This window comes from Haliotis rubra, unplaced genomic scaffold, assembly GCF_003918875.1.
Source record: "Haliotis rubra isolate DU_JTF1 unplaced genomic scaffold, ASM391887v1 Scf800, whole genome shotgun sequence".
Taxonomy (NCBI): domain Eukaryota; kingdom Metazoa; phylum Mollusca; class Gastropoda; order Lepetellida; family Haliotidae; genus Haliotis; species Haliotis rubra.
In genome coordinates, this window is record NW_025767525.1 from 336,639 (window position 1) to 350,900 (window position 14,262).

Here is a 14,262-nt window from a genome sequence, read left to right on the forward strand (position 1 = left end):
AAGTAATCCCAAATATAATCTGACCACTTTCTAAATGGCATTGTGTACTCTTAACTTTCGGCCGTGGGAGCCATGCCAATTTACCCTTATCAGAGGGGTACACAAAGTCCGTTGTCTTGACTACTTTTTGTCCGACTCCAATTCTGTGGAAGCCCCGGTGGCTGTAAAAGGGGTAGACGGCTGACTTTGTGTGCTGGCGATTAGACTCAACCCACCCCCACCCCAAAGTACTAGAATCTGTACTTACCGAGAAAGTGCAATCCCAAATATAACATCTGTGTGTCTTTGTGTCAGTGACTATCTGTGTGTCTGTGGGTCAGTAACTCTATGTACGTACTTCCATATGTCGCAGGTAAACCTCTGCAAGCAGCAGTAGCGCTCGGCATCTACATTGCTGCCCTGCAACAAAGTATCAGCAGACGTCGCCGTAGCGCTGATGAAGCGCTGGACCGTCAAAGACGTAGCACAGTCGTCACCACAACACTGGCAACACTTCAGATAAATCTCGTCAACACAACACTCAACACCATGCAGTTGAAGGAGACAGAGGCAAATACATTGCTAGGTGTTCTCGGTGCATTACCCGCAACAACAGTCAGTGACAGCGACATGCTAGTTATCACATCCTTCTATGTGACCATCACAAACTATTTCCAAACAAATTCGGTCAAAATGACAGCAAGCAGTGTGGAACACATACATACATGGACGGCGGCACTGGCTGCCAGGTCGGTAACCGGTAGTGACGTCACAGATCTGACCTCAAAAATAACGAAAGCCGCTAGGCTGGGATTTCAATTGGATGAAAGTCAGACCTTCACCTTCGCAACTTCAACCCGGAAGTACATGTTCATCATACCCGGAAGTGGTCACATCAGCAAGGACACGAACAGTACCACCATCAATTTTGGAGATACTCTGAGGAAAAGGTATTCCTATATGCGATATCACGATATGTCATGCTATGTCTTTAATACTGTGAGAAGGCACTATTATAAACTCGGACAATATTAACTGTGACGTTACAAAGCATGCATGACAATGATCCGGGTTTTTTCATGGCTTTGTCCAGTCTCTCCATAACCTCCAACACATCCACATTAAATACCCTACTAAACATTGTAAATGCTCACCCTTGAAGATGTGAGTGAGATTTGGTCTTCAGCAACCCATGCGACAACTGGCATTTGGTAGTCAGGTACACTGACTTGGTTGATGCAGGTCAATCCTGCATAGATCGATTCTCAAGATATCAGTGACTGAATTGTCTGGCTGGCTCCCAACATATCTAGCAGGAAATATTGCTGAGTGCGACATAAAACAACATCAAAAAAGCAAAAACATTAACATATGTTAAATTAAATATTCTTTATCAGAGATTATGGACATTTTAGCTCTATGAATTCAACCTAATTCGTTCACACTTAGGGATGGTTGGTTAGCCTAGTGGTTAAAGCGTTCGCTGGTCTCGACGAGGACTCGGGTTCGATTCCCCTGATATTGCTGGAATATTGCTAAAAGCGGCGTGAAACTAAATTTAAACTTACTCACGTTCACACTTAGGACGAAGATAATGTCCTGAAGATAAACAATCGCGGATTTACCACATATGCTCTGTTGTTGCAGATTTGCGTCGTGGGCATGCAGCTCGGGAACGTGCGAGGGCGTAGGCGTCGAGATCACAAGCAGCAACACCGACGTCGATCCTTACTCCACCACCAGTGACGACATCAAGCGGAGATCATCCGACGTTGTGGACATTTTGCTCATTGATCCGGTCTCAGGTAAAGATAGAAGCAGCAACTGTTTTTGGGTTAGGGATTGTTGTGCTTGCTGTGGAAACTCGCTGGGATTTCTTTTACAGCCCTTACGATGTGTGAAAACAATATTGACGTATGGATTTCAACGTCAGTTTCAATTGTTTTCATCTTTATTCTTAATATGTTTCGTTTCGGAAAAATGCTATGATCGTGATCAAAGAGGGTTGTCACCTTCCTTAACGCATCATACCTCCTTCACATTCCCATCATGCAACGCTCTTTCGGAGAGGTCAAAATGGCGGATAGCTAATCAGCAGTGTATATCTGCTTGATAGACATGCGAGTATCTGTACTGAAACGTTAAACAAAACGTATCATTTGAAGATATCCGTAACTTAGTTATCCGTGGCTTATGTAACTTAATTATGTTTTTCCATTCGGTATGATATGGTTAAGAATGCCTTATCACATTTAAACATCAGGTTTTGCAAAATTGCTTTGTATTGTAAGATTCATTTGCTGATAAATAGAGATGATATTTTCAATTGTTAAATATATCATTCATATCTATTCGATCCTGGGGTAGCCTAGTGGTTTAAAATGTTCATTCATCCGAGAAGACCTGGGTTCGATTCCCCACATGGGCACAATGTGTGATCCCATTTCAGTTGTCCCCGCTATGATGTTGCTCGAATATTACTAAAAGCGACCACACTCACTCATTCACTGCATTAATGTTTTGCTGTGCTTCTAAAATCGATTTTGTATTTTTTACGAAATCATAACCTGAAATACATATCTATGTTTCAATGCTCCTATTTCGTTCCAGGAGATCAGTTATCCAGCATCACAGGTCTGAGCGTCCCGGTGTCCATGACCTTTGTAGTGACTCGGCCTCAGTCGGGGTCGACCCAGAGCTGCAAGTACTGGAACACGCTGAGCGCGAGATGGGAAACAGATGGATTGTCGGTGTCCTCCCAGTCCACGAGCTCCGTCACGTGTACCAGTGACCATCTTACTGGCTTTGCAGCCTTTGGGGAATGTAAGCATTTTTCAAAAACATTTTTTCACTCGTCCTTCCTTTGAATTCGTATTCTGTTGCTTTGTTTAGCCGTTAAAAAAACCCTTCATACTTTCATTCGCTCATCCTTGTGGGAGATGTGTGACTTTCGAAAAAGGTATTGCACCAAATTAATGATCGAGGGTGATGATATATAATATACTGGTCAAAATAAGTTAGGGATATTGGTATTTTTATGATTGATATTTTATCAGTGGGTCAATGAATGAAAAGATCATTATTCATAATTTCAAAATTTACATATATCCCTATTTTTGTCCTGTATATAATTGGCTTCATGGGATAAGTCAGCTACAAATATGGTTCGATTCCAACAATATTTATGGGCATTTTTTTTAATCCCCAGCAAATAGTAATGATCCACGGTGTTCATGAAAAAGCGAGCTATATTGCACCAACAAAAACACGCATCCCAAACACAAGCAAAAGCAGGTCCATCGGTGACCTTAAAAACCAAGGGGATGTGTGTCACCCGTCACATGTCAATATGGAGAGTTGCCTCAGATATCAGGGGCGGTTAGGTAGCCCAGTGGTTAAAGCGTTCGCTCGTCACATCGAAGACCCGGGCTCGATTCCCAACATGTGTGAAGCCTATTTCTGGTGTCCCCCGCCATGATATTGCTGGAATATTGCTGAAAACGGCGTGAAACTAAACTCACTCACTCACTGTCTCTCACATCATTTCCTAAATGTATCTTAAAAAAATAGTAATGGATCTTCCATGTTTATGTTTTCCAGCAACAACAGCAGCGAATTCATCACAAACAGGTTTGATCGTTGGAATCGTCTTCGGTGGTATCATTGCGATGTGTGTCATCGTAGGCATCGCCATCGTCATAGCCCTCGCTGTCAACAAGAAGAACAAAGTGAACATTGTCGAGGCCATTTCTCCGCCACTTGGTCCGGAACCCTGAGTGACGTCATCAGTGACGTCTCGCCGGCCTATCAGGTTCTTGCTTAAATACATTGGTTGGTTATTCTCAAGTATGTTAATGTATGTATTTGGACGTAAAAAAGGTTGATCTTTACGTTCGTACATTCTGTTCATGATGAAATGGGAATTTAAAGGGAGTTTTATTTTTTATCAATATTTACATAACAAAATGCTTTTTATATTTATACAAATGAATTGAATCAATACCATGAATGAATGGGATCTTTGGTCAATACGATAAGATTTCTGATTCGTGCCAGAAATGTACGACTGTCTCGCATTACGAACAGAATGACTTCATATTTATGTGACGTCATTACCGGTATGTTGGCATGATGCCAAGGTGTCCAAGAAAGCACCCGTTTTACCATTTTAAGGCCGTTTCGTTCCTCCTTTACGGCCCGGGCCCTGTTGTATGTGCTCACATTCATTTGCGGTGGATTTGAGACATTGACAAATTTTCACTTCTTCTACCTGTACTCGGTTTGTTTTCTGTGAAACTTCAAATTATTTGAAACTATCAAATTAGTCCACAAACACATACAGCTTTACCCACAGATCTGATGTTTATTTCTGTTCAAGTATCAAATACGAACATTTTAATGGCACAAATAATATCAACGGAAAAGGTTACATTGTCAAAGTAAAGAGATCGTGAATATTTGGGGAATATTTTATGAAACTGTATTTCAATCATCTATTAAAAGACATTGGTGATCCCCAACTTCTTTAGCCCAGTATGGGGCGGTGGGGTAGCCTAATGGTTAAAGCTTTGGCTCGTCACGCCGAAGACCCGGGTTCGAATCCCCACATGGGCACAATGTGTGAAGCCCATTTCTGGTGTCCCCCGCCGTGATGTTGCTGGAATATTGCTAAAAGCGGCGTAAAACCAAACTCAGTCAGTCAGTTTAGCCCAGTATATAATAGCGAGTAGATTCTTTTTTATTAAATATTTTTTACCAAGGCGTTTCCATAGCATTATGTTGCCATAATGCATTATGTTGAAGAATTATATTTAACTACAACGAAGTAGACCATAATCTAACCCCTCCATGTACATAAAATTAAGAATATGAAGAAATGTTGGTTGTATAACGTTAGTATTGTGTCACCGTTGGGACTGAACACATTGATTATTCTCTTGACCTTTGAACTGTAGTGATCGACTTTTTCTTCATGATCCCCTGGAGTGACTATATTGAATTATAATATTGCAGTGTATGACATGGTTTTCATACTGAATATATCTCAACGAATGTGACCTCTGACTCTCTGACTGAAGTAGTCTTAAGTCACTGTTGAGATTTATTAAATTATATATTTTGCCTGTTATGTTTTCCCGGCTTGCTGCTCGAGCTCGTTGATTGAGGTAGGGGATAAGAAAATCCAACCACCCTTAATTTACAGTGTTTTTAGGCTGGGTCCACTAAGTGAAATCGATAGTTGTAGTTGGATCAGAACTTCCTTTGCTAATAAAGCAAGAAGCAAGTGTATATAGTAGTTAACGAGGCGATATTGAACTGACACAATGCATATCGTTGAATTCCTCCTCTGCTTTCTCTGGCCATTTTTCTCTGGTGTAAATATTTCTGAAAACCGTCACACATATTCGATGTTATTGTCACGTGTAGATCTGGTTTGTTAACCAATTATTAAACTAAGTTTTCACATCTTGTTTCTTCTTCTAAATTGGTACCCATTGTTTGTAAAATATTTTATAAAATCAAATTTGATAACAATTAAGAAATGTAATTTTATCAACAGATCAGTGTGAATTACACATTTCAATAGGCAGCAAGTGGAATGAAACGTACTTTACATATTGATCGCGTATGATAGTGATATCAACTTGGCTCTGGGTTAAAAATATGTCACGGTGCATGGTCATTCAATTTCGAATATTATTATCCCGGTCGATAGATCAGAGTGAACTTCATTCATACTCAACTCCCTTAGGAGAATACATCCCCAGTCGTCTCGTTAGACGCTAGAGGATGTTACGGGAACCCTGTTTACTGCTTGGTGAACCGAAACATATTACAAAATATGTTACTTGTCTAAGAAGTGACGACATGTGCTGCATTACCGTGAATGAAGACGTCTTTTTGCATCAACGACTGAACTTTTTTCATATTTTCATACAAAAGAGCACTTTTTAATGACCATTGAATTAGTTTATCGAGCAAAGTGGTGATAATGTACTGAAAGACTCTGTGATTTTATAAAACATTATAGTATTAAGAAAATATGTTGAAATATATTGGAAAGTTATGCACATTTTCTATGTAAATATTCATTATATATAATACCGTCCAAATGATGTCATTATGGCTGAAACATGTATAACCTGTTATATTTATTCCGCTTTTGTTACTAACCACGGAAGTCAATACACACTGTTGCCCTACCAGTCGTATAGAACTGAGGAGGAATAGTTTCGATTTGGGGTGCAGCGGGTTTGATTCGGAGAGGATGGCTGGGATGTGGCAGTGTTGGTTTCATGATGCTGGAGGATGGTGATGAAAATTCACATCAGTTGTAAATCAAAGTAAGTAACAGTCGACTGATGCGGCAATTGAGAGTGTTGAAACCGTGTTACATAAGAGTTCGGGCACACAGGCCCTCGTGTCCGTGCGAAGATTTTTTTAAAATGTATTCTACTATGAAGCATTTCGAGTCGGGGATCATCTCAATTTTTTTTACATTTTTCTTAACATCTTTAATCCTCGCAAAGACACAAGGGCCTGTGTTCGGGCATGGTTTTGTGCAGTTAACCCATCACCCTCTCACCACCCATCCCCACGTAGCCGCATTTTGGCCTTGTTATGTATATGCAATAGCAGATTGTACCCGTCAGATAAAAGATTGTATCCATAATTTCAGACAGAAATCGAAAAATATATTTTACGGTGATATTCTAAATGTCAATAATGAATAATCTTTATATACGAAATTTTATTCTTTTGTGATTTACACTTTTAAGTAAAAGTAGTTGTTTATTCCCGCATATACGTTTTAGGATGACGGCGGTTGAATATTGTTAACAAAGAGAAAATCTTGATAACTAACTCACTAACCCTATGTTATAGTCATCATCTAGTCATTTTACTTGCATCCTGTTAATAAATTATTGTCTGAGTTGTTGTGAAAGACCTGCAGATATTTTTACATTTAATGTACATTTTCTGTGTGTAAATACACTTGGCAATACATCCTTTATATAGTGGCTACACTTTCAGACTATGATTGTTTAGTCGGTACTAACAACCAGTGCATTCTGCAACATATGCTTGCAAACACCTCGAATGTTGACTCTGGGGTAATATTATCTCGATACGAATTACATCGTTCAACGTGTGTCTCTCCAGTGGAACATAGAGTGCTCTCCTTTCACCAATGCTATAGACTTCTGTTAATTCTCCTTGCCAGCCTGGCGCCCGATCCACAAAGCGTTAGTAGCACCACGTCATTCGTAATCCTGGGATAAACTCTTTAGTTACGACAGTTCGTAATTCTACGACACAAAGCGTTCGTATCTTTACGGCCTGTCGTAACTCTATAGTTTATCATAGGCTTACGAATCTCGTAGCGCTACTGACGTTTTATAGATCGGGACTCTGGGCCCGTTCCACAAAGCGAACGTAGGGCTACGACTGTCGTAAGTCTATGCTAAAGTATGTGAGTTACGATCATCTTAGCGCTACGATTGCTTTGTGAAACAGGACCCTGGTCGGTTTTCAAGGTAGACAACAACAAGAAACACTAAAATCGGCTTGTCGGCTGTGCGTGACTATAAATAAGCCTGATTCGGCTGATGTGACATATCTATCGGTGTGAAAGGGAGCGCCGAATTGACATTTTGTATTCAAAATCATGAGCCCGCTATGTTTTCAAGCATCTTAAAAGTTATTTGTGGCTCGTAATTTCATGTTTCATTAGTCTGTAGCATAATTGTCTTTTTCATGAATTGTCTTGGATAATTTATTTTTCGATAAGAACCAAGCCTAAATTCACCAAATTTGTTACTTGTCAGTTTTTGCATAAACCGTTGCCATTGAGAAATGTTGAGAACTGTAATTCGTATCAATTCAAAAACAATTGCAAAAGTTTATAATTGGCATGATTAGTTTTCTTTCCTGTAATCCGACCCTTTTGGGTGAAAGCTTCTTTTAAATTTATAGTAAGTTGACTGCACTCGTTCAGGTACATGTATGTATCTTGTAGTTTATTGACAAGTCACAACCGAGCCTGTGATATGAATGTTTGTTCGAATTGAGCGTGTCATTTTGTTGTCATCGTTATTGTTGCATCTTCTGTGAATAAAAAAAGCAATGATTTTGTCTAAGAATGATGTTTATTTTGTCTCTGTGATCGTCCAGACAGTAGCACTGGGGTTATCTCCTCACTCATACTTGAAACACCTAGCCTTACAATCATCAACCGACCCGTGAAGATCCGGGTTAGAATTGGTCTTCAGCAACCCATGCTTGTCGTAAGAGGCGACTAAGAGGATCGGCTCGCCGACTTGGTTGAAACATGTCATCGCATTCCAATTGTGTATATCGGTGATCATGAGGTTGATCACCGGATTGTCTGGTCCAGACTCGATTATTGACAGACAGCCGCCATATAGCTGGAATATTGCTAAGCGTTAAACAGATAATCCAGTGACCAACAGCATGAGCATCGATCTACGCAATTGGGATACAATGACATGTGTCAACCGTCACCAGATCCCGGTTACTGAAGACCAATTCAAACCCGAATCTTTACGGATCCGTCAAGTACAAGGCCCCGTTTTACTGATTGGTTGATTTCAATGAATGACCGACTTCCGGTGAGTTGTCACTCATTCAGCATCTACAGCTATAGAGTTTCGAGTCTGGGGACAACTGGCGAAGACAGAAAATACCGTTATCACCGGCACAGCACTAACGGATTCCAAATCATTCTCAGACACGTTTTGTTGTTCACGCCTCTTTAGATACCATTGCAGTTAGCACCAATTCTGCATGTTTTCTCAAATGTGTTCACTAATGCAAATCAGCAGAAAATGTTTTAAAAGACTGAAGTCATGCGAATGATTCTTTTACAATTGTACACACTCTACAGCAGTTGTTTCTTGTTTTAATAGTTTAAAATGGTGACTTTAAATGTTTTATCTTTGTCTCAAAGCAGAATTTTATTTCAACCTTTCGTTTGGACATCTAAATCACTGTTATTGGTTTATTTCGGCATGGTCGAAAATAGGCATATTTAACTCTTCTGAAAAAGATGCATTTCACCCAAATATGAATGCATTTGAGAAATGATTTTCGTGATCTGCATAAAGCAAGGAGGTGTCCCTTCCAGTAGTTAACCTCGGAGATGTTACATCCTAAGACCATGTCTTCTCAAACCTTATTCTCACAGAGATATGCTTTCAGATGAACAAAAGGTTTTCAATTACAGTCGTGCAAGAATGCAGTTTGCCTGCAGTATCATTGCCGCCTGTGCATTTTTGCACAATGTTTGTGAATTGCATAACGAGATATGTGGTGATGAGTGGGATGAGCACCAGGATGAGCACCAGGATGAGCACCAGGATGAGGAGGAACCTGGGGATCAGGACGACCCTGCTGACGATGCTACAGCCTGTCGATCAGGTCACCAGGTCATGCAGGCCTTTGCCGCGAACATGATATAGTTTCATCTGTGAAAGAACCTTAGAATTGTATTCCAGTAGAAATGTACTATACAAATAATGTGAAGAGACGCTTGTTCATAAACTTAATGTTTGTACAGAAAGTGTGTTGTTAGATGTTTCTGACAAATAAAAGTAAACACAACTATCAGCTACACGTGAGCGTTAATCAAGCACACCTACTTTTTAGGCGAACATGTGATCCATTGCTTTTGAGAACCTGTGTGAAGCACATGCTTTTCTATTCCAGTAACAGGGTATGGTGATCCGTTTGGGCCAATATTAAAAAAAACTGCTCTTGGATTCAGGTGGTGCTAAACTAATGGTCACCTGTTTATGTAGGTTAAGTACTTGGCTCATTGTTATATAGCCATATCGGATGTCAGTCTCAAATAATTCTCTCCATTCAATTTCTTATATTCAACTTAAGTCATTTCTGAAAGTGAGCAACTTGTCTGCTGACTTATTATCTAACCTTGTTAATCGCTGATTTGACGTTACAAGGTTAACAATCACATTACAGTTACCCGTCAGCATAAGTCCTGGCTTGTACCATTGACAGTTACTCGTCAGCTTAAGTCCTTGCTTGTACCATTGACAGTTACTCGTCAGCTTAAGTCCTTGCTTGTACCATTGACAGTTACTCATCAGCATAAGTCCTGGCTTGCACCATTGACTATCAGATACTACTGTCACACCTTTCAGGTGTTAGGAATTGTAACATAATATATTAACTCCTTAGTTTAATAACACGTTAGAATCATATCTCGACAATATCGTCATGATGAAAACGTTGACAATAAAACAGTATGTTACCAATTTATTTTACCAGTACCAATATATTTTACAAAATAGGGTACATAACAAAAATCCTCATCTTTCAGGTTAGAATGATGCATTGTCAGTCTGACTTCTGATTTTTTTACATCAAAATGTAACTTGTTTTGTTAATGAAATAACTTGAAAAACACACCCGTGTATGTGTAAATATACATTTACATGACCTCCAGATCACATGCAAATGTGCTTCTTTTGTAAATACATGTATACCCACGTGTGTAGATGCGTTCGCATGACACGTTTACACACGTGTGTATTTTTTACATGGTGTGTAAATTAGCTCACGTGTGTAAACAGGTGCATGCGAACGTGTTATATTGAGCTGGCACTATAAAACCAGCTTATGTCTGGGCTAGTACAAGCAGCCACATTTACACCCACATGCACGTCGTCATATGAGCGAAATATTCTTAAGTGCGACGTTAAAGCCCATTTTACCTCATCTCACCCAAATTTTCTATATATGTGTCAACGTGAAACATGTGATACATATTTCATGTGTAGCGTTCATTAACAAAATAACAAATTGTGAATTTTCGTCATTGAAAAGCAAACACATTTATTGATACAGTATTTTATTACGAAACATTGAGTGATATATACAGGTACCGTTTTTAAATATCTCAACAGCTATTTATACAAACATTAGCATATATATATATATCACATACATTTTTACAAAGGCACTGTTGGACAACTCAATTTTGTAAATGCGTTTCCTTTGTTTTTCACTAAAGTTCCATGAGTGAAATTTGGAACTAGGCTCTAGACTGCATCATTATCATCATTTTATAATAGAACATTCACAGGAAGTCGACAGTTATATAAAAATAAGCTACAATGTATATTGGACGGTAACTGATAATAGATACATAGAAATATTCTGTACAGAAAATATCACAGTTATAGTATACGTAATCATTCAGCCATATTTCATAACAACCAATATATAAATAAACACCACTGAGGTCAATATGCATTGACCAATCTGATACATGGTTCCTATACACGAACATGGCACGTTCGTGTTTTTCGGTCGATGTTTTCGCGTTTTAGCTGAATGTTAATTCATTAAATGATTCTATCATCAATTGTGTGTGTGACTGCCAAATATTTCGCACAGATCCCATTTGACACTCGTTTTGAAGGAATTTTGAATTAACTGACAAATACCTTTCACAAAATAATGAAGCAATATAAAAAAGTACTCTGCGATGTTAATGCGTAAAGGAGTATTGGTATATAAAATCATTACCACTGTCTTCTAAATAAGCTCTATCTAAACACAAATAATACATAAAGTTCCACGAACTATCTAAGGAATGCTTATTTAATAACTTGTTACTAAACAGGTATTAATACTATTGTGTATCTTAAAGCTTAAAGGATTCTATCACAACAGCCTACAAGAAACAGAAAGAAGAATTTCAATAATGAACTTAAATGTTGACCCGTGCATTCATGCATTAATATAAAGTCAGTCTTGCAAGTCGTATAATTAAACTCGATAGATGTTCAAGCAGAATCCTATCCCTTGTCATAGTGTTTTGAAATTAAAGAGAGTGAGTGAGTGGGTTGAGTTTTAAGCCGTTTTGAACACTACCCACGGCATGTCGGAATAATGTAGAGATAATGCCGGTAGTAATGCAAGTCTCACCTATTTTCATTCCATGGAACCCATGAGCATAGTGCTGACAAACCAGACAATCCAGTGATCAACAGCATGAGCATCGATCTGCATTGACAAACCTACAAACAAAATCAGCACGAAGCGGAATTCGAAGAAACAATCACAGGTTCCGGTTGTGCCCAAGGGACGCAACTCTGCACAACGAATTGTGGCGTCATAGACAGCGAAATATATACGCAATATATATATGGTGATTTAATATAAAGAGGATTTCAGAACCTAATAATCTTTGTTGGCTATTAAAATTATAAAGAACGTGAGACTTTCACTGCTGTTTCAGTATCCTTACAAGTACTGTAGATGAGTACTTATTGCTCGCCCACTAATCACGTCGTTTTCTCTGTTAGTTAATGCTCCGCTTGAGCCCGTCACCTGACCCGGGACGCTTGTCGCTAGGGGAGCCTACCAACCGGTGGGGTGAATCGTTAATAGTGTGAACTCTAGAGTGGGACCTCGAGTTCCTTCTGGCGATGTTGTTCATCCTTGAGCTGGACCTATAATATGCAAATGTATCTTTCAAGCTATGTACAGGAAGAAATGAATCTTAAGAATGAGACATTAGATCAAACATGGATGGCAAAAAAATGAAACGTTGTTACGTTAATTAGTAATTAGTTAATTAGTAGAAAGTTTATAGGTGTGTCATCTCTATGGCTGCAATGACTTTGATATCAAAAGTCATGTTCATCACAGTCAAAATGATCTCTTTATCCAGGCTGCGTGAGTTACTTTCAAGGAGGTTCTGAATACCGTTCCGTTCATCTTAATGATGAAGGGAGGAAAGGCCGAAGTGATGTACGTCTGACACGTTTACCAATTTGATGGTACCCACGAGCGTATGTACGTTGCTGGCAAACCATAATCGGTGAATCAGGATTCGAACCCTCAATCAGAAGATTCTGATTCTAAAGGGACGTAACTCCTGAACGCGACTATCCCCATTCGTTCTACATTCGTACACGCCTATCAGGTTTCTTGGTTTTATGTCGCATTATAAGAAAAAAAGGAAAAAAATCACGATCACATTCCGTGCTTAACAATATATAGCAGGTAGCAGAACAGGGTTTATATTTATGGGTCAAGTCGAAAGGTTACCTGGAAATATCAAGGACCTTGTTCCGTGTACACTTGTAGAATATGAAGACGACGATAAGGATGATGACGATCATAAGGATGATGATACCTAAGACGACTCCGACGATCATGCCCACGTTGTGGTCGTCGTTGAAGGCTGTGAGGATAACACAATACAAATAAACATACAGTAAACATATCGACATGAACATAAATATTGCACCTAACATCCTAAGCAAGGAGACATTCAAATCTGGGTTGCTAAAAGACAGCAAATCGGGGATACGTGGAGACGGAAGACTCATGAAGACAAAAACATATGTGACGCAAATAGACATTCACGTCTGTGATGCTAAAAGACATTCACGTCTGTGACGCTAAAAGACATTCACGTCTGTGACGCTAAAAGACATTCACGTCTGTGACGCTAAAAGACATTCACGTCTGTGACGCTAAAATACATTCACGTCTGTGACGCTAAAAGACATTCACGTCTGTGACGCTAAACATTCACGTCTGTGACGCTAAACATTCACATTGATGCACGTCTGTGACGCTGTGACGCTAAAAGACATTCACGTCTGTGACGCTAAAATACATTCACGTCTGTGACGCTAAAAGACATTCACGTCTGTGACGCTAAAAGACATTCACGTCTGTGACGCTAAAAGACATTCACGTCTGTGACGCTAAAAGACATTCACGTCTGTGACGCTAAAAGACATTCACGTCTGTGACGCAAGAGGACATTCACTGCTGTGACGCAAGCGGACACAATCACTTCATGATGCACGAAGATGAGTTAAGTCTTTCATGAAGGAAGACATTAAAGTCATACTTGAATATATACATTTCCTGTATACAAAGCCTGGGTAGGTTATTACTTATCAAAACATTCTAATCATGTTAATCATTAGTTCAATGTAAACTTATCCAAGCACCGGTACTGGTGTATGATATTGATTTAGTATACTATGATCCACGCACCAGTTAACGTGTGTAGGTCATGGATTTAGCAAACCATGATTCATGTGTTGGTCTATGTGTGTAGGTCATCTATTTTATATATAATGATTCATGCGCCCGACCTACCTTGGTGTGCATGTATGACAGTGTAGGTGGTGAAATGGGATGCCTGGCACTCCACGTTAGTCCCCGTCTGGAGGGATGTGGCGACTCCCTCAAGTGACCACGTGCTTG

General features: G+C 39.4%; 1 protein-coding gene across 1 annotated transcript in view; it reads left to right on the forward strand.

The window, feature by feature from the left end:
- The window catches only part of LOC124261619 (mucin-19-like), a 46,502-nt gene extending 41,917 nt beyond the window's left edge, over positions 1-4,585 (forward strand). Inside the window, exons 21-24 of the mRNA XM_046695956.1 lie at positions 353-929; positions 1,627-1,784; positions 2,590-2,802; positions 3,580-4,585. Of these exons, the coding sequence (XP_046551912.1) occupies positions 353-929; positions 1,627-1,784; positions 2,590-2,802; positions 3,580-3,755 (1,124 nt within the window). The 3' untranslated portion in view covers positions 3,756-4,585. The remainder of the gene's footprint in view (positions 1-352; positions 930-1,626; positions 1,785-2,589; positions 2,803-3,579) is intronic.
- The last annotated feature ends 9,677 nt before the right edge of the window (positions 4,586-14,262 follow it).